The following is a 21171-nucleotide window of genomic DNA, read 5'->3' on the forward strand; positions in this document are numbered from 1 at the left end:
GATTATGTAATGGAGAAGAAGACGAAGAAGAGAGAACGAACAAAAAAAGACAAAAGCGACGGGGACGTGTATGAACAGCGATACCTTGCATAGCAGCGGGTTTGATTTACAGCCGAGGGATTTCATTTGTCGGGCGTTCTGGGCTGGGTTTTTCGTTTGTCAGGGTGGTGGCTTTCTTTTTCGATGATATCATGTCGCATTTACTAGCATGTCGCATTTACTAGCAGTGTATTTGGGAGGGTTTAGGTGCTCATAGACGGGATAATTCACACTTACTACATGCCTCATCCTCTGCCTCATCCTGCTGCCTCATCCTGCTGCCGGTCTCGTGCGTCGAGGACAGTCTTCTGGGCCATCACTCTTCCGTACATACTACGATACCTGCCTGCGTAAAGAGCTTAATAGATAGACCGTTGGGTGATGAACATTTCACGGCGCCACATCACCCACCTATCTAGAAACAATTCGCTGCGGCCGAGGATTCGGGGTAGAGCACGTCCACCACGACGGCATCTTTCCGTCCAACATCGTGATCCACTGAGCGTATGTATTGCCATCCCTTGGATGTCGAAGCGAAACCTCAGTACCTCATGTGATCAACAGTCCAGTGGCAGAGAATCGATGTCGCCGGCGGAAATAGAGGACACAACGAACAGTACATATTACTGACCGCCGCCTGCTTGAATAGCGCTCATGTGGACCTTGACAGGTACTCATTCAGTACATGGTTGTAGCGGGTAGATCTGATAAAAACCCAAGTGCCGTACAGGCATATATGTCCAGGTTAATCCGTCACCAAAGGGCCATGAAGGCGTGGGGATGGGGCCGGCCGACACAGCAACCGGGCCGTCGGTGCCAGCTGGCAGACACAAGAAGTACGGTGCACCATACACGTGAGAACAGCAAGAACCCACACCATCAGGTTGGCATTGAATCGAATGGAATACTCATTTGACTTTCAAACCACTTTGCGTGCTCTGATACCTCGTCATCACATAGAACATGCTTTCTTGGTCGAGCGTAGACTCACAGCAACGTCAGCCGATCCAGCTGAGCCCTTGAAGAGGAGGTTGGTCAGGACGCTTCTCTCTGATTCCACATCATTCCACCACCGTCCATCTGCTTCCAGAGGGTTCGTGATAGCTTCATCAGACACCACAAGACTTCTGGAGCATGTTCTCGAATGATCAGTCATTGTCCGCGGCCTACGCAAACATTCGCTCGGGTTTCTTGTCATCAGCCTGCATGATGTTTCCAGATGCTGCAGGAAAGTTCGCAGTTGCCTGGCGACGAAGAATAAAAGGACCTGCTTCAACCCTCAACAGCACATTTCTCTTTTTCTCATCAGCACACAGAACAACAGTCGCCAGCCTCACAAAGCCTACAAAAGCAACCAAGCAATCAACTCGAAGCGCCTCGCCATTCTTCAGTCTCGCAACCTCAACCTCATCACGCCTGCAAACCACCATCACAAAAGACCACACACACAAGACAGCAAAATGGCCTTCTTCCCCCGCAACTTTTACAACACGGGCTCTGGCTCGGAGACCAGCTTCACCCCCCTCTTCCGCCTTCTCGATGACTTTGACACATACTCGCGCCAGGGTCAGTGTCAGCAGCGCGGCACCATCGCCTTCCAACCCAAGTTTGACGTCCGCGAGGTCGATGACGCCTACGAGCTCCACGGCGAGCTGGCCGGCCTAAACAAGAAGGATGTTTCCATCGAGTTCACGGACCCTCACACCCTCCACATTCGCGGCCGCGTCCAGCGCTCCTACACGGCCGGCACTCCTCCCAGGGGCCTTCTTGAGGATGCCGCCGCGAGCGGTACCGGAACCGAGGGCAGCGACAAGCCTGAGCAGCCCGCCTCCGGACGCTCCTCGCCCAAGTTCCACAGGCCCACGGTCGAGGACGAGACCGACGATGCTGACTCGACTGCCGCACCCACCCCCGCCTCGACCGTCGCCGAGGTCAGCAAGCCCGCTGCCGAGGAGGCCTCGACCCCCAAGGCCCGCGGCCCCCGCGACACCGCCAAGTACTGGGTCACCGAGCGCAGCATCGGCGAGTTCAGCCGTACCTTCAACTTCCCCGGCCAGATCCTCCAGGATGCCGTCACCGCCAGTCTCACTGATGGCATTCTCACCATTCGCGTGCCCAAGGCGCCGAAGCACGAGGCTCGCCGCATCAACATCAACTAAGCGGCTTTCTAGCCGCGAATTTCATTTCATACTTCCTTCCAGTACCAATATCATGAGCAACTTTGAACGCTGGAAGAGAGAGAACTGAATGGATGGAATAGGAAGCATTGCCCGGCGTTGCGGTTACACATGGTCGATTTTTGGGGGTGGAATATTCCCACTTCATCTTCTTTGGTTCATGGAGGCGTCTGGTTTTCTTAGTAGCTTAGCAAGTAATACGAGCCGATCACTCACTGAAACAACTCGTCCTTTCCCCGCCTCTCAAATGTGATTCTCATGAGCTCATCCGCAAGCCGTGAACGTAAACAAGTAACCCCTGAGAGGAGAGGTTCCATTAATCAGCAGGCTGGCGTGGCAAAATGTGGACAGAGACACGTGACTTGGCGTCGTCTGCCTGATCCGAGCCCCACCTCTCAACGCGTCGGGTATCTTCGCTCACGTCAACACCCCGCGCGGCACTTCTTCTGTCCCTCACACCCTTTTACAAGTGCTGTTCCCATCCCAACTGCACTTCGTGAAGGGCTGGTGTACCGAGCCCAGGTCCCAAACCCAGGATGACGCAAGTCGACGACTACAACGAGAATAACAATGGTGAGGGCGAGATGGATGACGGCGGCATGACTGGCCCCGGCGCCCCCACGCCACTGTCAGCTCTGGAGGTGAGAGACGTGTGATACCGCGAAGCTGCCGACAGTTCTAATGAAATCGGAAAACGCAGGGCGTCGCAGGATTGACGAAGCGCGACATCCAACTGATTGTCGACGGAGGCTTCAACACCATTGAATCCGTCGCTTACACCCCTCAACGCACTCTTGAGCAAATCAAGGGCATCTCGGAACAGAAGGCCGCCAAGATTCTTGCCGAAGGTAAGCCGCGTCGTTCTCTCTCGTTTTCCCTGCATGGCGTGCGTGTCTAACGAGACGAATTGGTGAAACAGCCTCCAAGCTCGTGCCCATGGGCTTTACCACAGCGACCGAGATGCACCAACGCCGCAGTGAGCTCATCTCGATCAGTACGGGTTCGAAGCAGCTTGACACGTTGCTTGCCGGGGGCATAGAAACCGGCTCCATCACGGAGCTCTTCGGCGAGTTCCGCACGGGAAAGAGTCAAATCTGCCACACGCTGGCCGTCACATGCCAGCTGCCCTTCGACATGGGAGGCGGTGAAGGCAAATGCCTTTACATCGACACAGAGGGCACCTTCCGCCCTGTGAGGCTGTTGGCCGTCGCGAATCGCTTTGGTCTCTCCGGCGAGGAGGTCCTGGACAATGTCGCCTATGCGCGCGCCTACAACTCTGACCACCAGCTTCAGCTTCTTCAGCAGGCGTCTGCGATGATGTGCGAAACGAGGTTCTCGCTCCTCATCGTGGACAGCGCGACCGCGTTGTATCGAACAGACTTTGTCGGCCGCGGAGAGCTGTCGTCGCGGCAAACGCACCTGGCCAAGTTTTTGCGTACTTTGCAGAGGCTTGCGGATGAGTTTGGTATTGCGGTCGTCATCACGAACCAAGTTGTGGCGCAGGTGGACGGCGGCCCGAGTGCCATGTTCAACCCTGATCCCAAGAAACCTATCGGAGGCAATATCATTGCTCACGCCAGCACAACGAGAATCAGTTTGAAAAAGGGAAGAGGCGAAACTCGTATCGCCAAGATCTACGACAGTCCATGCCTTCCTGAGAGTGATTGCTTGTTCGCCATCAACGAAGACGGCATTGGTGATCCCAGCCCGAAGGATCTCGAGAAGGATAAATGAGGAGGGTCCAATAATGTTCATGAGTTCGCGATGAGGTCTCAACGACCCGGGTGATGGAGAAGGCCGGCGTTTGGGGGCTTGTAGAATTACGTAGCATGGCATGGCATGACGAGACCGGACGGGGCAATGCTTTTCACGGGGCGATGTATCGATAACTTGATTGATGAAACCTGACCAATGATCCCTTCGTCTCCTTGCAAGAGTGAGGCCCCGAACAGATGAATCTTTTCGTCACATTCACGATTATTCCTGCGCCTGGGCTGCGTCACCGATACAGTGCGAATATCACGGTTGATTCGAATCAAACTGTCGTCAAGCTCGTTACCGAACCGGGACTAGTGCGTCGCGCTTTCTCTGCAGGCTCGGTGCTCAACCTCGAACTTTCAACACCAACGCGCAGTGCAGCTGGATCCATTCGTTGCATGCGCCCGCTCCTGCCCACGCAACACCACTGTCCCTCATCTTCGACTAGAGGTCGATGACCGGCGGAGGCAGGATGGACACCAAAAACACCCAGTACCTTTACAAGGAGATTCGCCTGAACCTCGAGCCCTCGTCTAACATCTCCGTTGTCAACATCAAAGTGCCTCCGCCCTCTGGTACCAGCCGAAAGCTTCCAAACACCGACAAGTCGGGCACCGACGACGAAAATGCATTTCGATCGAAGAACCTAGCGAGCGCATCATCCATATTTCACCGCAAATACCACACGACCCCAAGCAGCTTTCTGTGGAGGGTGCTGGAGGATGGGACGGTGCTGAGCATACGGGCAACGGATGTCGCCAAGAATGAGAAGGATGCCGATGCACCATTGATCCTCAACTTCCGCTTCGCAGCACCAATCCAGCCCTCTTGCATTGCGTTTGCCGATCCCAGGGAACATGATGCGCTGTGTATGTTCGTTCTCGACGACGCGAACGTCCTCTATTCCTTCACCCTTCGACCCGACTACTTCAGAAAGCGATCCGCCATCGAGGCTGGGCCTGCCGAGGCCTGCAGAGTCTACGTTCCTTCCGTCTTCAGCTTCAAGCACCCCCATCGAATGATTGCGGCGACCGCCGACCAGGTCGTTGTTGCGCTTCATGACGGAGGCCTCGTAAGACTTGACCGGAACAAGGCCAACAACTGTAAGATTTATTTCCCCCCTCCAGCTTTCAGCTGCCTTGCCTACCCACACTACGCCGCTAATTTTCCGCAGCTGTCGGACACCCGTGGAAGGAAACGATCTACAACTCACAAAGCTGGACGCAAGGCCTGCGCAGCTTGATCCCCTTTCAAGGAAAGTCTCCGATATGGCATGGCAAGATCAACATGGATTTAAGCGCTGCCACGTCGCTGCAAGTCACCGATCTGGGCATTGAGGGCGCCTCGTTTCTCTTCACAGTCTGTCTTGACCACCGAATGCGAATCTGGAATCTATACACCGGCCAGATCCTGTTCACAGGAGATATTCTCAATGCCGAACGGAATCCACAGGAGGTGGGCAAATGGACTGTGGACCCAACGCAGTTTAACCTTCTGCAAATTGTTGGCCACAGTGTTGGCGTCAGGACCTGTGCGACCTACTCTCCGATCGGACAAGGAGAGTTCAAGCTCTGGACTGTAAGAGCACATGATGCCGAGACCATCTATGTCGAGGATAGCTTCCCCGATGTTCATCTCGTGCCTTCCGCGCCATCCCTGTCCGATGTTTGGACTCTCGCAGACTTTAACATGCTTGGAGACTCTGACGGCGGCATCCAACTCTGGGCCTTGTGGAAAAACAACATGACCTATCGGGTCCAGGGGCTGGATCTCGATCAGGATCACGTTGACGAATGCTGGCAAAATAACTGGACCTCGGTCTTCATCGACACCACGAGCGAACCTGCGCCGGCGTCTGGGCCATGTGACCCGACAGACGTGACCGATAAGTGGCTCAACCTGATTCTGTCGCCTGGCAAATTCACTCGCAACACACTCGAGACCGCACTCTCCATCTACGAGCGGGGACTCGGCGCGGCGAAAGAAGGAGGTTCTCGGTCCCAGAGGGGCTTGGCCGAGTCGGTTTGCTCAGTCATAGCCTCGACAGCAGCCCTTGACAGGAAGTCGTCCGGAGGCATGGACTACGAGCAGTTCCGGGCAAGCAGTGAGATTCAGTGGCGGAGATTCCACAGACTTCTACTCGAGCTCGACAAGCAGCGGGGAGAGGCTGTCTCGCTTTCCGTCGACCCTCGCAGCGGCCTTGCTTGGGTTGTTTGCGCCGACAGCCTCTCTGCTATCAGGGAGTGCAGCAGCCTGGAGCGACTGTGCCACAACTTCTCGCAGCCTGACGAGGGCTCCGAAGACGTTGCGAAGCTCATCTCAACCGGTCTCGGCTTCCTCGACGCCTTCCCGGACAGCATGGTGCAGGTCTGCACCGCTGCGCTGCGCCCTGAGGTCTTCGAAGAGACAACCCGAACGGATTACGAACGCCTGCAGCACGTGTGGGACACGACAGGCTTCTGGCGAAGCGTAAGTGAGGATGACTGCTCGCAAGTCATTGATAGCTTTGGTCAGCAGTTTGCCTTGGTCTCAGAAAGTCTGTACACCGAGGTCTTTGAGCTGCTCTCAAGTGGCAACGACACCAGGCACCACAACGTTCAGCACCCTCTCACCGACTTTGGCAGGGGGCTTGTTGTCAAAGCAGTCCAGGAAACTGTCGAATTGCAATGGAGGATCTGCCTGAGTCAGTTGTTGCTCCTCGTCCACATGGAGTTTGACTGGGAACGGGAAGAAGACATGCTTTCGAAGAGGCTCGACGTCGGGTCGGTCTTCCGACAGTACCTCAGTTCTCTTCGGCGGCTAGAACTCATCCGCTGGCTGGCCACGACAGAGGTCACAGTGCCCCTGCAAGCTAAATCGGAGCGCTCAGGATCGTTCTCCGGAGGCTCCCCTACTGTTTCTCGGAAGAAAGAGGAGGACAGCAAGGTGATCACGGCCCTCGAAGGAAACGTCGGCCACCTTCTAGGCTTCCCAAGTGTCGCCGACGAGCCCCTGGCAGGCAGCATCACCGCACTCATTGCCAGTCTATGCGCTGCAGATAGCGATATCGAAGTGTCTCCGAGCCTGATTCAGTGCTCTCTCATCAGAAGAGAGAGGGCAGATCTTGCAGATGGGCTCAGCCCATTCTGTGACCAGACGCCGTTTGCTATATATGTGCAAGGACGTGTTGCACTTGGTCTGAAAGACTACGAATCGGCTGCCTTGAGCTTCCGGCGAGCGACCGTAGGCATGAGTGAGATTATACCCTGCACCAAGAGTCGCTCTGTATTGTTCACTAACCACTCGCTAGGCGTGCGAGACGAATCCCTAGACCGACACAGCAGTGGCCTCCTGGACGATGCCGAGTGGAATTTGCTTCACAAGGGTCCTGCGAAGTACTACTGCCATATCGTGTCTCTGTTTGACAGGGTCAAGGCATACTCGTTTGTGCTAGAATTCGCCGGCTTAGCCTTGCAATTTGCCCGCTCTAGCGAGGACTCTGAGACTGTTCAGCGCGAAATGCTGAACCGACAGTTTGTGGCAGCCACGACGACGTCCCGTTTCGATGTTGCCCACTCTAGCCTCCTCGCCATGGAGGACAAGGCGATGCGACACAATAGCCTGTCGCGGCTTGTCGAAAAAATGTGCACGAGCCACTACAACGAAGAACTCACGTCGCTCCCCTTCCCCGGCCTTCATGACCAGATCGACGAGATTCTGGCCTCAAAATGCAAGGCGACGATGGAGGTCACCGCCGGCGTCCCTTACCATCAGATTCTCTACTCTTGGCGGATCAGCCACAATGACTACCGCGGCGCGGCGTCGGTCCTGATGGACCGCATCCAGAAACTGAAGCATGCAGGCGAGGGCGACAAATACCACGGAGAGGATGTCCTGGATACGCCGGTCACCAAGCAGTACCTGCTGCTCATCAACGCTCTCAGCTGCGTCGACGCCAAGCAGGCGTGGATCTTCTCGGAGGAGCTGCCGCCGCAGAACAGCCGGGACACGAGCGGCTTCCAGGCGAAGCGCAAGGTCGTGACATTGGCAGACTTGCGCAAGCAATACCAGGACGAACTCGACAGGATCGCGGCCATTCAAAACAACCAGTTCGGGTTTGAGGCGGGCGACGAGGTCATGGATATTTTGTAAGGGACGGAACACCCAGCAGAAGGGCGCGGGACACAGAGGGCGCGGGCCTTGTACAAGTAGGCAGAGAGAGGGCAGGTGAACACGTTTCCAGGTGGAGAGATAGATACCTCACGAACTGCATGAAATGGGAACGCGCGCGGTTTGGTTGTAAAAGTATCGTTTTGCCCCCCGTGTGTCCGTGAGACGGGGTGCTAGAGCACAGTCATGATTGCCAACGCCGTGCCCCTATGCTGAGAAAATTATCAATGATAACCATTATGTACATTTGTCCTCCCCCTTCACAAAGCTTGCCCCTGTCCAGCCCCGCTCCTTCGTCTCTGGCCGAAGCGGCCGTAGCCGGTCATGCCGGCGGTCCTGGCATGATCTTGCTGCTGTTGTCCGGAGCCGAAGCTGTGATCTGTGACTGCGCGGGCGCGATAGCGTCGGGCGCCTGGCGGTACAGGATAATCTCGGACTGCTTGAAGTATCGTCGCGCATCTGAGAACAAGTTAGTACGGGAGGAATGCAGACCCATCATATCATGTGGTGCAGGCCTACCCTCATCGATCAACACTAGGCTGAGGTAATATCTTGTGGAGAACTTCTTGTTGACGTCTCGGAAGGTAGGCGTCAGGTCGAAGCCGCCGAGGAACAAACGGATCGGGATGGTCTCTCCTCGGGATGGCGAGCCGTCCATGATCTAGTCGTCCAAGCATGTCAGTAAGGCCTCACATCCCGCCCACCGCGTCTCATTTCTGGCAAGCGCAGGTCTCAGAACCGAACTCACCTCGAAGCGAACCAGCGTCTCGCTCTCGTTGTATTGGTTGGGCGCAGCGCCCGTCGTCTCCCGTCGGATGATGGACAGCTCCATGTGCTTGATCTTCAGCCTGACGAGAAGGAAGTATATCCTCCCAACAATGACGTCTTTGAGATGATACTTGCTCTTTGAGTACTCAAACTCAATGTGCAAGCAGTCTTCGATGCCAACGTCCATCTTGATGGAAGAGTTCATCTCGGGGGGGATGCGGTAGCTGTAGACCCAAATGTCCTTCTCTCGGATGACATCGGCCATGCGGCGCGAGACGGTGACGCGTGTGAAGTAGCGCAGCTTGACGTTGATGCCGTTGTACGACTCGTACTGCTTCTCAACATTCTTGAAGTTGAAGTCGAAGGTCTGCGGGTGCTGCAGCTCGCCAGGGGCGGCGAGCTCCTGGACGAGCGAGAGGAATTCGTAGTGATTGCCGCGGTCGAAGAACATCTCTGTGAAGGGGTGCGACGGGTCCTGTCAGTGTGTGCATCCCCGTATGCCCGCTTGGGAAGCGAGCTGTGCTCTCCAGCTCTCTAGCGCATGACGCGGAGAAGGGGGGTCGCTCACCTATGGTTCCGATGAATTGGACCTTGATGCCCGTGTGTTCCAATCGCTTGCCATCCTTTGGCCTGATCGTGACGGCGCCCTTGACAGACTCCCCATCCATGTACAACGGGGCCTTCTCGCGGCGGTTCTTGTCGAGCTTCACATCGACCATGGAGCGGTCGTCGGCATCCTCGAGCACAATGTCGATGTCGACGGGGGTTGCGAAGAAGTAGGCCATGTTGACGGAGCCCAATTGCAGCGTACCGCGGATTGGCGAGGCTTCGTCGTGGAGATACTGAGGTTGTGATGTTGGAGTGGGTTGGCGTTCGTTGGGGGGTGTGACGGAGCAAGCGGGAGGCTGACGTATCGGATGCCAGGCTGCACTATTGCACTATCACGGTCGCAGGTACCGCCCCATGGTCGTCGGTCGTAAACCTGGCGGGAGCTGCGACCGAGCTGGGACGAGAGCTCTCGGTTTGCGCTAGCGTCTCATTGGCTCTTCTTGCCCATGAACTTCACGTGATCGCAATCATGTGGCGGTGTGGCTAGGGAGGCTTCGAATGACCCCGCCGCCCCGCCCGTGCGTTTATGGTCGCACGGGCCAGCTATGGCGAAAAAAGTTCCTCACGTGCAAGAAGCCCTAGAGCTTTTTTCCCACCCACCGACGAAAGCCAGGACGAGATACCAGTTCCAGTGTCCCGAGTTGAAAGTAGCCAGCCTCACGACAACCTCGAACCGCCGACGACTTTTCGCCCAACAATCCCCCCCCACCACCGTCAAGATGAAGTACATTCACTCTGTCGAGTCCGTCGAGATCCCTGAGGGAGGTATGTGACGACACCAAATACCTCTCCTTCTTTGAAAAGAAGGAAGGAAATTCCGGCACGACCGTCATGGAAAGAACCGACAACCTGTCGATCGAATACTTGGAAGAAGAAGACTTCTCGACTTTTTTCTCGGAAAGGTCGATATGGGAATACGTTCAGACTGTGGATGAGCTCGCAAGGAGCAGAAGTGGCAGGCTGAATGCATGCTGACTTGGATTCTCCAACAGTCAAGGTTCACATCAAGTCTCGCAATGTCACCGTCGAGGGCCCCCGTGGTAAGTAACAATATTTTTCTTTCTCTATGTATCTCCACTCATCACCGTCGACCGAGTCGTCCCTTCTGTTGCCGATGCGATGTTGCGACCGTCGACGATTCGAAGACAGGTTCATGGCGGCCATGGCTAACTCGTCGCCTCCTCCCTCCAGGCAAGCTTGTGAAGGACCTCAGCCACCTGGCTGTCAACTTCTCCCAGCCCAAGAAGGATCTCATCAACATTGAGATCCACCACGGCTCCAGGAAGAACGTCGCCACCCTCCGCACCGTCCGCTCCCTGATCAACAACCTGATCATCGGTGTCACCAAGGGCTTCAAGTACAAGATGCGTTACGTCTACGCCCATTTCCCCATCAACGTCAACCTCGACAAGAACTCCGAGACTGGCCTGTGGGAGGTTGAGATTCGCAACTTCATCGGCGAGAAGATCGTCCGCAAGGTCGTCATGCACGAGGGTGTCGATGTCGAGATCTCCAAGGCCCAGAAGGACGAGCTTGTCCTCCTCGGCAACAGCCTCGAGAACGTCTCCCAGAGCGCCGCCGACATCCAGCAGATCTGCAGGGTGCGCAACAAGGATATCCGAAAGGTGAGCTCCCTCCCGTCCTGCATCTCATGCACTGTCCCTCCATTGTCGAGTCATCAAAACACTAACGCGCAACAGTTCCTTGACGGTCTCTACGTCTCCGAGAAGGGCCACGTTGTCGAGGCCGAGTAAAGGGTCGGCGCAGTGTCTCTCGGGTTTCTTTGCATTCTGGGTCTTGATACAGGAGTGGCAGGGTTTTTTTCTTCGCATGGCACATTTGTAGCAAAGGGGCTACAGGCGTATACCAAAAAGCAAGACACGACCATCCTCTGGGCGAATTCACATCTCAGCGACCCAGATTGCCACACTCCTGTCCAGGATGAATGAAATGCTATGTGAAGCGGCGATTAAAAAAAGTGACGATAATGAATGCTTGTTTTTCTGCTCTGATTGTATGATGAGAAAAATGTGAAGTACTCCGCAGCTAGTCAACGAATGTGACAAGCTGTATTTGGATTTTTCTTTCCGGGGACAAACAACCCTTTAGCGCCAGTGATGAAAGAAAGGAAAAATAATCACACTCGGCAAACTACGCCAGATCACTTCCACTAACGGCAGAGTCAGGCATTACAAAACACTTGATATCGGATAGTCGTTGGGCATTAAAGGGCAAATATCGCCCTCGTCGTCTATTCGCAAATGAACATCCGCAGTCATACAAGAATTGCTATGCAAAAGGGGGAAGGCACTTGAGCTATGCCAAGCCACTTCTCTCTCGCCTCAGACTTGCTTCCTTTCTCATATCGTCCTATCATCTTGCGATGCTTCGTTTCACATATCCATCTCATTCGTGCTCTTGAAACTCTTTCCCTCTCATGCCTCATGCTGATGTCCCCCTGAACGCCGCTTTGCAAAAGAAAATCGAAATACCACACTATGTACTGTCCACCGTCAAGAGGCAGACATTCTCATCAGCCATCGTCGAATGATGGCTTCCGCCCATCTACCGCCGTGAGTAGCGCGATTCAGCGCGCGGTTCAGTCCGCCTCGTGCGGTTCGTCCGGCCGGCAGAGCTGCCACCTAGGTACGACGTCAGGTCTGACTGGTCATCGTCATAACGACGCGACCCAGACGGCGCCGCCGCAGGGGGCATCCGAGAGGACGCCCTCCGCGAGCCGGCGGGCGGCATGGGTGCGCGCGACCGCGAAGACTCACTGTCCGTGTACGAGTAGTACGAGTCCGTGTAGCGCGAGCGCGCCTTGCGCTCGGGCTTCTTATCCTTGCGTAGGTTGAGTAGCGCCAACAGGGTGGCGGCGCCGGCACCAAGGCCGAGCCACTTCGCACCGCTCGAGCGGTCCTTCTCGGGGTCGCGGCGGGCAGAGGCCGAGGCGGGGCGACCTCCAAACCATCCGGTGTGGCGGTCACGGCGGGAGTGTGTAGAGGGCATCCGGCTGCCACCTCGGTAATGCTCCTCGTAAACTTCGGTGCGCTCACGGCGACGGTCGTCCTTCTTCTTCTTGCCGCCGCAGAGCAGGGCCCAGAGGCCACGGGCAATGCAACAGAAGCAGATGAGGATGAGGAGGGCGATACCAGCAAGGGTGCCGATGACGATGCCTGCAATGGCGCCAGCAGAGAGACCGCCGCCGCCAGTGCCACCATCTTCACCATTGTCACCCTCATTAGGGATGGCGGTGCCGGTGCCGACAACGCCGGTCGAGGTAGCGGAGCCTGCCGAGTTGGTGAAGGTTGTGCTTGTCACACGGTAGGGAGCGGAATAGCGGGTCGTGATGGTCTGGCCGTTGCCATCGGTAACTGTGGTAGTGATGATGCCGCCGCCAAATCCAGGTCGCTGCTCGCACTGGCTCTTTTCTTCGCTCGCGCACTGCTGCCACGCCGCGCAGCAAATGCTGCCGCATGACGTCTCACCCTCAACTTGGGGCACGCAGACACCGGAGCCGCCGACGCCCCCTCCGTGTTCAACAGTAGGGGCAGCAGGGAAAGGGGTCGTGACCGTGCTCGTGAAGGTGTTGGTCTCAGTCCACGTGGTTGTGTAAATGCCGTAGTTGCCACCAGCGCCGCCAGAGCAACCTGCAATGTTTGCACTGGTAAAGCACACTTCGCCAGAACCACAGCAATATTGCCCGTCACTGCCGCAGCGCTGGACGCAGTCGCGAGGCATGATGAAGCGGAAGCCAGCATCGTAGTTGTTGTTGTTGTTGTTTTGCAGCGGATAAGGGTGAGCAGCCACTCGTGACGGTGCCGACAAGAAGGCGAGGGTGGCAAGCAGCATGGCGGGTGGTGCCGCCAGAGCGGCCTGTGTGCACCGCATGATGGAGGGTAGGAGCTCAGAAATTGGCGATCAAAACCATGGAATGCGGGTGGTGGGCCAAACTCGCGTGGGTGTGGGCGTCTGCGTGGGCTTTTTTGACAAGTAAGACTGATTGCCGACGGGAAGACTGGAATGTGGATGTTGGTCCTATCCTTCTTTGACTTTGGCGTTTGGCAATGCGACAACCTTACTCTTGTTGGCAGTTGTGGCCGTCGGTCGATGCTGTAAGCGGCCGCAGTACGATGTCAGTGAGGGTTGTGTTGCCAGAAGTTGGGCTTGGCTTTCGGGTATGAGCAGGATCTTGGTGAGAAGAGCGTAAGGTAAAGGAGGAAAAGTCTTGGAGTAAATGGGTTTAAGAGAATTGAGTATAGGTGCAGGCAGAAGGGGTGGTAAATGGGTTGTGTTGATTCCCAGCCTCCTCCTTTGGTGGTTTCGCACGCCAGCCTCTCGCTTTTCTGGTGATGGGTGGCGGACGGAAAGCCGGGGACTCACTCACCACACGTTTTCAGGTACGAGATGTTCTGCCGCAACTAGACAGGGATCTGGGATCTGGAATCTGGAATCTGGGCTCTGGAAGGGATTTCAAAATCAGCGGATGAAGATCCTGTTCCTGGATTTACCGGGGGCACTCAGATTTTTGCAGTTGCGTTTGTTCTTGCCTGGAGAAGAGCAATAGCTTGGGGAGGTCCCTTCCTCTGATGAGTGACGAGTGACGAGTGACAAGCAACAGACAGGCGAGTCGCACGGGTGCGGGGGAGGAGCAACGGGGTGCTGACGCGAAGCGATGCGCTGGCGACCACTTAAGAGCTTGCAGACTTAGCTCTTCCAGGGGGTCCGGTCGTTCACTGGGCGACTATCGCGCCCACCACGCTTCATCTGATCCTTATCACGGCCCAAAGCTCCCAGAACCACTAACCCGGTTCCCATCTATTCCAATTGTTGCTACAGCTCCTCAGGTAGAGAGTCCCAAGGAAAAGAGGTAGATAGGCAGGTAGCATGACTCCCGTCTTGTCCGACACCTAGTCGGCGCCATCCCGAGCACTTCTGCCATTGTGACGGAAACCCCTCACGAACCAAAGGCATCGCATGATGAGAGGGACCAGCTGCACCTCAAGGCTCTTATTGACCAGTCATCATGTCCGTTGGGCACCAGGCCCAGTTTCTGATGGCTGACGTCGATGCAGCTAAGGTTTCTCGGTCCTCGTAAACGCAAGACAGCACGGGTCGGTAGAGTGTTCCGTGGCTGGTGCCCTGCTGCCCTGCTTGCTGCCCTGCAGGAGAAGGTCTCGGCGAATGCCACAGAAGCAAAGTCGGCGGCGTCGATCACCGACCGCCGTTGCCTGCCTTTCGCATGGCTGGCCCACTGACTAAGCCGTTGTGTTGCAAGCTTCTGCCACAAGCTGACTTGAAGCTCGTCCCAGATACATGACAACAGCGTCATCCATGCGACGGGGCGTTGAGCACATGCGACACCCCACAACATCTGGGAATGACGTTCTCTTGTAATCGCAAGTCCCGATTCAACAATGACTTTTATAGCCTCCAGAAAATTTCATGAGGCGGTGCAAAGTTGGCGTCTGCATTCTGAGTGTTGACAATTATGTGGCCACAAATCGCAGATCGTGTGGGCACAACCTTTGTCTGTGTTACCCAAGGAAGCTTTCAGAATACTATTTCAAACTGGCCAGGTTCTCGCGTTAGCACAGGCAGGATTACGCTATCAACCGAGCCGTTTGACTTTGTCTTCCTTGGTATGGCCAGCATCGAACACGGTTCATGCCATCGGTTTGTCGACAATACTCGTGACTGCCCTTCAGTCTATGCATGACGTTTTCTTCAGAAGCGGACTTTGTGGGGTCCAGAGTCCCGGCACGGCCAGAATTGGAATATGGAAAGAGAAAAAAAAAAGAGAGTTCCAAAGCGCTGCCGTGTATTTTGGGAACAAAGCGCGGGAGCGAATGATGACCCCAAAGCAAACAACTCGAGTTGAAGCATACACTGTGAGGTTCGATATGAGCCCCCTTCCAGACTTGCGTGATGAAGCCTTATACCTTCACTCGCTATCATGAAAACGGACTTCAGTTTTCAAGGCTGAGTTGTCTCGGAGCGAATTGTGCCTTCATTGGTGACTTTATGGATCCTTGACACTATCGAGCTTCTTCCAACATTCTTTTGCCATCCTGAGATCGCTCGAAACCACAACTGCTATCAAGACCCAAATGGGCCCGTGCACCAAAAGCCGATGTGGCTGACGAATGACAGCCACAATCCAAGCTTCTGAGGCGCATTCGTCGACCTGCCTTGATTGCCCGCCTTGCTGCTAGTGCTAGCACTGGTGCTGCGTGCTACACTGCAGCTCTAGCCATCGACGTCAACCTCCCCCCATCCAATTTGGGCCTCATCACGACACCTAGCCACCGGCATCTCCAACGCGGCCCGACCTCGAACGTCGATTGACTTAGCTCGGCCCTGCTCAGCTCCTACACCGTGAACCAGGGTCGCACCCTCGACCCTCTACCACCGCCGCCATGTCCCTCGACCCGCCCACCTACCTGGCCTCGCTTCAGAACAACATTCGCCAGCGGCCCATCCCCTGGGATGGCGCTGTTAGGGCCGGCACCATCACCGAGGATCATCTCGCCCGAATTCGCGCTGCCGACAAGGCGAAGAAGCCCGAGGCCCGCAAGGAGGTTGTCGAGGCCGATCTCGATGGCTATCGCTTGCTCTTCGTCGGCGAGCAGGGCAAGCCCAGCGCCATCGAAAAAGCTGGCAAGAACGCCAACGTCATCCACTACGTCCTCGTCCTGCTGAGCGACCTCCTCCAGAGCGTACCCTCTCTCTCCAAGGCTCTCCTCAAGTCCGGCGACCCCTACAAGAGCTTCCTTCCTCTGCTCGCCAACTCAAACAATACGGAGGATCCGATACCCCTGCTGACGGCCACGGCCCTCACCAAACTCATCGCCTCCTCCCGCGACGAGTCTGCCGCCACCCACCGTGCTCTGCCTCTCCTGTTCACCTATCTGTCCGGTCTCTCCAAGAGCTCTGATGCTGGGCTCCAAGACATCGCCGTTCAAGAGTATTCATCGCTCCTCTATTCGCGCAGCTCTAGGCAACAGTTCTGGGACCAGCGCAGCGAAACCGTCCAGCCCCTGATCGACCTTCTGAGGAGTGCGGCCGGTATTGGCAGCAACGGCAGCTCTTCTGCCAGTCTCTGGAGCGGCAACGCTCCCGCTCGCGACGTTGGATTTGCCGGCTCTTTGGGTGGCGGCGTCGGTTTGCAGTTGCTATACCATGTACTTCTCGTCATGTGGCAGCTGAGTTTTGAGGCCGAAGACATTGGCGATGAGCTGAGCGAGTAAGCAACTTTCTTTCATAGGCATGAGGTAACATGACTGACTGGAGAGCAGCGAGTACGATATTGTTCTTCTCTACACGCACCTCCTCCGCCTGTCGCCCAAGGAGAAGACCACGCGCCTCATCGTGTCGACCCTCCATAACCTGCTCGAGTCGAACCAGAAGACGCTCCTTCCGACCGCGGTCCTCGCGCGCCTGCCTGCGCTTCTCACGAATGTCAGCGGTAGACACATGACGGACCCGGACCTGCTTGAGGACCTCGCTAGCCTCAAGGAACTTCTCGAGGAGTACGCCAAGACCAAGACCAACTTTGACGAGTACGTGGCCGAGGTACAGTCGGGCCACCTGCGCTGGTCGCCGCCGCACCGCAGCCAGGTCTTCTGGGCCGAGAACGCGCGTAAGATCCTCGACCACGACAAGGGTGACATCCCGCGGAGGCTCGCCGAGATCATGAAGACGCCGTGGGACAGCGATAAGCAGGTGCTCGCCATTGCGTGCAACGACGTTGGCGCGCTCGTGCGCGAGGTGCCTGAAAGGCGGTACCAGCTTGAGAAGCTTGGGCTCAAGACGCGCGTCATGGAGCTCATGGGCGAGGCAGACGAGAGCGTGCGATGGGAGAGCCTGCGCGCTTTGGGCGGCTGGCTGAAGTACAGCTTTGACGGCTGAGCGGCAGGTATCCTGGGTGCGCACGAGGGCAGACGTTTTATGACGCGCTGGAGGTGGAGGCTGTTGTAGGATTGTGGAGTCGAGCATTCGTTGTCGTAGGCTTAGACAAGTAGCCTATAGAGCACTGTACTGATTTTGTCTTGAAGCTGTACACGTGAATCTGCCTCTGTTGTTCACCACATGGTGCCGGCAGGACTAGACTGTCACTACTGGTATGGGTTGCCTAGCCACTGTTCCGGTTCCTTCTCAGTATTATCACCTTCCTCAAGCCCAGCCCTTCATAAGCCTCGCAGGCTGCCTTTTCCCCAACAAGGGCCGCTACAGCGTGACGCATGGTGTAGCGACCCTAGAGGTCACCCCAAGCAAATACCCATATCACATGCCTCTACCTGTGAGGGCGCGCAGGCCAGAAGGCGCGTAGAGGGATCACCGGTCCGAGATGGGCTGTCGACCAGGGAGGAATCCCTTTTGTCATTTGTTCGTCAGCAGTCTCAATATTGGGAACTGTAGAAACCATTGGAGCTTCTCTGGAAAAACGCTATTTTGAAGTGCATTTTCTTAAAAATCATGCCAACCAACTCTGCCCAGAGCATGAACCCCCAGGTACCCTAATATAATCAGTGCTTCGAATGCTTCTGGATGACGTCAACCCGAGTGAGCTTGACGGTACACAAATTGAAGCAATTTTGAGCTATGGTTGTCGGTACGTAATATGTGACAACAACAATTGAAGCCGATTGACTCGCGTAGCCTGGAGCTGGAGCCGTGGAGGAGCAAGCTGCCAGGCCCCCAGCAAACCAGAGGCCGTGTGTGAGCTCCGAGGTCGCCCTTTCCCGGATCAGTGACTCGACCGACCGCGGCTTCCATCGGACCCGCAGATAAAGGCCCGCCAACCACCTGGATCCTTCCTGTCTCGACCCGACTTCACATGGCAAGTGACGGAGGCTCGACGTTGCCTCTATCTTACTCACAACTCTTCACCTCTCAATTGCCAGACTCCATCGCTTCCTTTTCACACGCCAATTGACACCTCGATTGACCCCTTCGAGCCGTCAAAATGTCTCGTGTCAGGCTGCTCGCTGTAGCCCGTGCGGCCCGCCCGCTGCTCCTCGCCTCAGCTCCCCGCACTGCAGCCCCCATGGCCATGGCCGCTCGCCCGCGCTTCTACACAGGTCCCGCGCCGCCCTCGCCTGAGGCCCGCCAGGAATGGCGCGCCCAGCTGGCCGCCTCGGCCAAGCAGGACAAGACACCCCTATACGACTTTCACGTCGCCCACGGCGGCAAGATGGTCCTCTTTGGCGGCCACCACATGCCCGTACAGTACGCCGACCTGTCCCTCGCCCAGTCTCACCACTTCACCCGCGAGCACGCCAGTCTCTTCGACGTCAGCCACATGGTCCAGCACCGCTTCACTGGTCCCCAGGCTGCCGCCTTCCTCGAGAAGGTGACGCCTTCGGGCGTGCGTGACATGGAGATTGGCACGAGTAAGCTGAGCACCTTCCTGTGGCCCGGGACGGGTGGCATCGTCGACGACACGATGATCACGCGCACCGAGGAGGAGGAGTACCGCGTCGTCTCCAACGCAGGCACGCGCGAAAAGGTCTTTGAGTACCTGACCGAGCACACGGCCGCCCTGCAGAAGCCCGAAGGCAGCGAGTTCTGGTGGGAGGTGCTCCAGGGCCTCGGCCTCGTGGCGCTGCAGGGTCCTCAGAGCGCCGAGGTTCTGCAGAAGGTCATTGACCCGGCTGAGGGCGTCGACCTGTCGGCAGTGTACTTTGGCCAGACGGTGTGGGCTCGCCTGCGCGCGCAGAACGAGAGCGGCGAGTGGATCGTGCTTCCTGGCAAGGCCATGATCAGCCGCGGTGGGTACACGGGGGAGGACGGCTTCGAGGTCAGCTTCGAGTCGCCCGGAAACGAGGCGACGCGCCTCGCTGAGACGCTGCTCTCGACGGCCGGGCCCGAGACGCTGCGTCTTGCTGGCCTCGGCGCACGCGACAGCCTGCGTCTGGAGGCAGGCATGTGCCTGTACGGTCACGACATCGACGACACGACGACGCCGGTGGAGGCGGCGCTCTCGTGGATCATCCCCAAGGAGCGGCGGCGCGCCGACGCGGGCTTCCACGGCGCCGAGGCGATCGCGCCGCAGCTCGTGGTCAAGAGCAAGGGCGGGCAGGGCGTCGACCGGCGCCGCGTGGGCTTCGTCGTGGCCGGTGCGCCAGCACGCGAGGGCGCCGAGATCTTCACCAAGGAGGGCGAGAAGGTGGGTGTCGTGACGAGCGGGTCGCCGAGCCCGACGCTGGGCAAGAACATTGCCATGGGTTACGTGCGTGACGGCCTGCACAAGGCGGGCACCGAGCTCGATGTTGTCGTGCGCGGCAAGAAGAGGGGCCTGACGGTGACCAAGATGCCGTTCGTCGTGGCCAAGTACTTCAAGGGCCCCATGCCTGCACCGGCATGAGGCGTCTGACGGGCATTCCTCTTTTTTTTTTCTTACAACTGGCGGCAGCAAAAGGGTGTACGAGGAGCGAGCTTTCAACAAGGTTTCCCTTGGGTACGGTGTTTTGTTTTGTTCTGTTCTGTTCTGTTTTCGGGTGCGCTGGTGGACAGAGGTATCCAAGGTAGCAAACATGAAGAATTTCAACAGGGGCGCAAGGTGCCAGAGAGTATCGAATATTCATGAACAGGCACACCATGTGTTGTGGGTTGCACTTCAATGACAGCACGACGACGACGACGGGCGAGAGATGTATATGTCGGCGCAATTTTACCATGGGAAGTCATCACGGAAAACAATCTATGACAACCCTCAAACGAACGCTTCATTCATGTGGCAACTCAACCCTCCAACAGCGCGACATGGAGGATGCAGCGCCGTTTAGGTGGAGGGGAACCGTTGCAGGCCCCTTCCGAAGAAGGGGTGGAATGAAGAAAAGAAGGAGGGAAAATCGAGCCAAACGGGCCAGTCGTGCAATTCTTTTATTGTTGATGGTTCTTTGCGTAGGGGGGCCTGGTCACGTAAGCAGCCTGCTGCCCCGGCGCCTTGCCAGGTGTTGGCTGCCGGCCCCCTTGGCACGGTGCACAGTACCCAGGCTCGAGGCAGGCCAGGTAGTTAGGTACCTGTAAGGAAACTATCATGCAACAGAGGGCAAACAAGCAGGCCACACGATGCGTTGCATCGACCATGTTGGTCACCATGCAGATAGGTACACCTTCTGATCATGATCCTTCTGAGCCCTTCATGAATCGTAGCGCAGATATACCGACGTCCAGCAGCAGCTCACCCTCTGCACGTGGGTGGCATGCCAGCCCAGGATTGGTTCGCGCCAAGACAACGTCGACAGACCCCGTGGATCGGTCCAGCGCTCACTCCAGCGGTCTCGTGCGATGTTTGTGCTCATCCTCGTCGCTAGACGTCACGCAGATGCGGCAGCATACCCTGATGGTCATCGACTCGAGTGCCGTCGTTGCTTCAAATGGCGATTCGAAGAGACTGGGCGCGCACGCATTGATTGTGCCCCCGTAGTGCTGGCCCGATTTAAATAGCTGGTGGCTTCCGAACGGCCAAGCCTAACGTACATAGCGGTGACGTGGGTCCTTTTCTTGCCCTTCCTCCTACCTTATTCCTCTCAGGTCAGGCAAGTCCAGACGAGCATTTCTTCCATTCCAGGAGCTGGCACATCATCTATCACCGCCAGCCTCATTCGAAGCCTTTGTCTTCCTACTTATTTCAACCTCATCCCCGCTTGACTTGGGTTTTATC

General features: G+C 56.6%; 9 protein-coding genes across 9 annotated transcripts in view; 7 read left to right on the top strand and 2 right to left on the bottom strand.

Annotated features, from left to right (window-relative positions):
- Positions 1-1346: 1346 nt before the first annotated feature.
- VDBG_04419 (30 kDa heat shock protein) lies at positions 1347-2198 on the top strand (the record flags this gene model as incomplete). The annotated part of the gene is made up of 1 exon (XM_003004767.1): positions 1347-2198. The coding sequence occupies one exon, from the start codon at positions 1500-1502 to the stop codon at positions 2196-2198; it is 699 nt and encodes a 232-aa protein (XP_003004813.1).
- A 554-nt stretch (positions 2199-2752) lies between these two features.
- VDBG_04420 (DNA repair protein RAD51) lies at positions 2753-3950 on the top strand (the record flags this gene model as incomplete). Its single annotated transcript, XM_003004768.1, has 3 exons — positions 2753-2857; positions 2917-3064; positions 3136-3950. 3 exons carry the CDS (start codon positions 2753-2755, stop codon positions 3948-3950), a joined length of 1068 nt encoding a protein of 355 aa, XP_003004814.1.
- Positions 3951-4428: 478 nt separating this feature from the next.
- On the top strand, positions 4429-8105 carry VDBG_04421 (conserved hypothetical protein; the record flags this gene model as incomplete). The annotated part of the gene is made up of 2 exons (XM_003004769.1): positions 4429-5077; positions 5149-8105. The coding sequence occupies 2 exons, from the start codon at positions 4429-4431 to the stop codon at positions 8103-8105; spliced, it is 3606 nt and encodes a 1201-aa protein (XP_003004815.1).
- A 340-nt stretch (positions 8106-8445) lies between these two features.
- VDBG_04422 (vacuolar protein sorting-associated protein 26B-B) lies at positions 8446-9676 on the bottom strand (the record flags this gene model as incomplete). The annotated part of the gene is made up of 4 exons (XM_003004770.1): positions 8446-8582; positions 8643-8784; positions 8872-9344; positions 9460-9676. The coding sequence occupies 4 exons, from the start codon at positions 9674-9676 to the stop codon at positions 8446-8448; spliced, it is 969 nt and encodes a 322-aa protein (XP_003004816.1).
- Positions 9677-10122: 446 nt separating this feature from the next.
- VDBG_04423 (60S ribosomal protein L9) lies at positions 10123-11467 on the top strand (the record flags this gene model as incomplete). The annotated part of the gene is made up of 4 exons (XM_003004771.1): positions 10123-10265; positions 10493-10540; positions 10692-11125; positions 11201-11467. The coding sequence occupies 4 exons, from the start codon at positions 10220-10222 to the stop codon at positions 11252-11254; spliced, it is 582 nt and encodes a 193-aa protein (XP_003004817.1).
- Positions 11468-12065: 598 nt separating this feature from the next.
- On the bottom strand, positions 12066-13391 carry VDBG_04424 (predicted protein; the record flags this gene model as incomplete). Its single annotated transcript, XM_003004772.1, has 1 exon — positions 12066-13391. The coding sequence occupies one exon, from the start codon at positions 13389-13391 to the stop codon at positions 12066-12068; it is 1326 nt and encodes a 441-aa protein (XP_003004818.1).
- A 2528-nt stretch (positions 13392-15919) lies between these two features.
- Positions 15920-17411, top strand: VDBG_04425 (vacuolar ATP synthase subunit H; the record flags this gene model as incomplete). The annotated part of the gene is made up of 2 exons (XM_003004773.1): positions 15920-16746; positions 16799-17411. The coding sequence occupies 2 exons, from the start codon at positions 15920-15922 to the stop codon at positions 17409-17411; spliced, it is 1440 nt and encodes a 479-aa protein (XP_003004819.1).
- A 1057-nt stretch (positions 17412-18468) lies between these two features.
- Positions 18469-19869, top strand: VDBG_04426 (aminomethyltransferase; the record flags this gene model as incomplete). Its single annotated transcript, XM_003004774.1, has 1 exon — positions 18469-19869. The coding sequence occupies one exon, from the start codon at positions 18469-18471 to the stop codon at positions 19867-19869; it is 1401 nt and encodes a 466-aa protein (XP_003004820.1).
- A 735-nt stretch (positions 19870-20604) lies between these two features.
- Positions 20605-21171, top strand: part of VDBG_04427 (endopolyphosphatase) — a gene marked incomplete at both ends in the record, with an annotated part of 3237 nt that continues 2670 nt past the window's right edge. Inside the window, one exon of the mRNA XM_003004775.1 lies at positions 20605-20790. Coding sequence (XP_003004821.1) covers positions 20605-20790 — 186 coding nt within the window. The remainder of the gene's footprint in view (positions 20791-21171) is intronic.

The sequence above is a fragment of the Verticillium alfalfae genome, genomic scaffold (assembly GCF_000150825.1).
Source record: "Verticillium alfalfae VaMs.102 supercont1.5 genomic scaffold, whole genome shotgun sequence".
NCBI classification, from domain to species: Eukaryota; Fungi; Ascomycota; class Sordariomycetes; order Glomerellales; family Plectosphaerellaceae; genus Verticillium; species Verticillium alfalfae.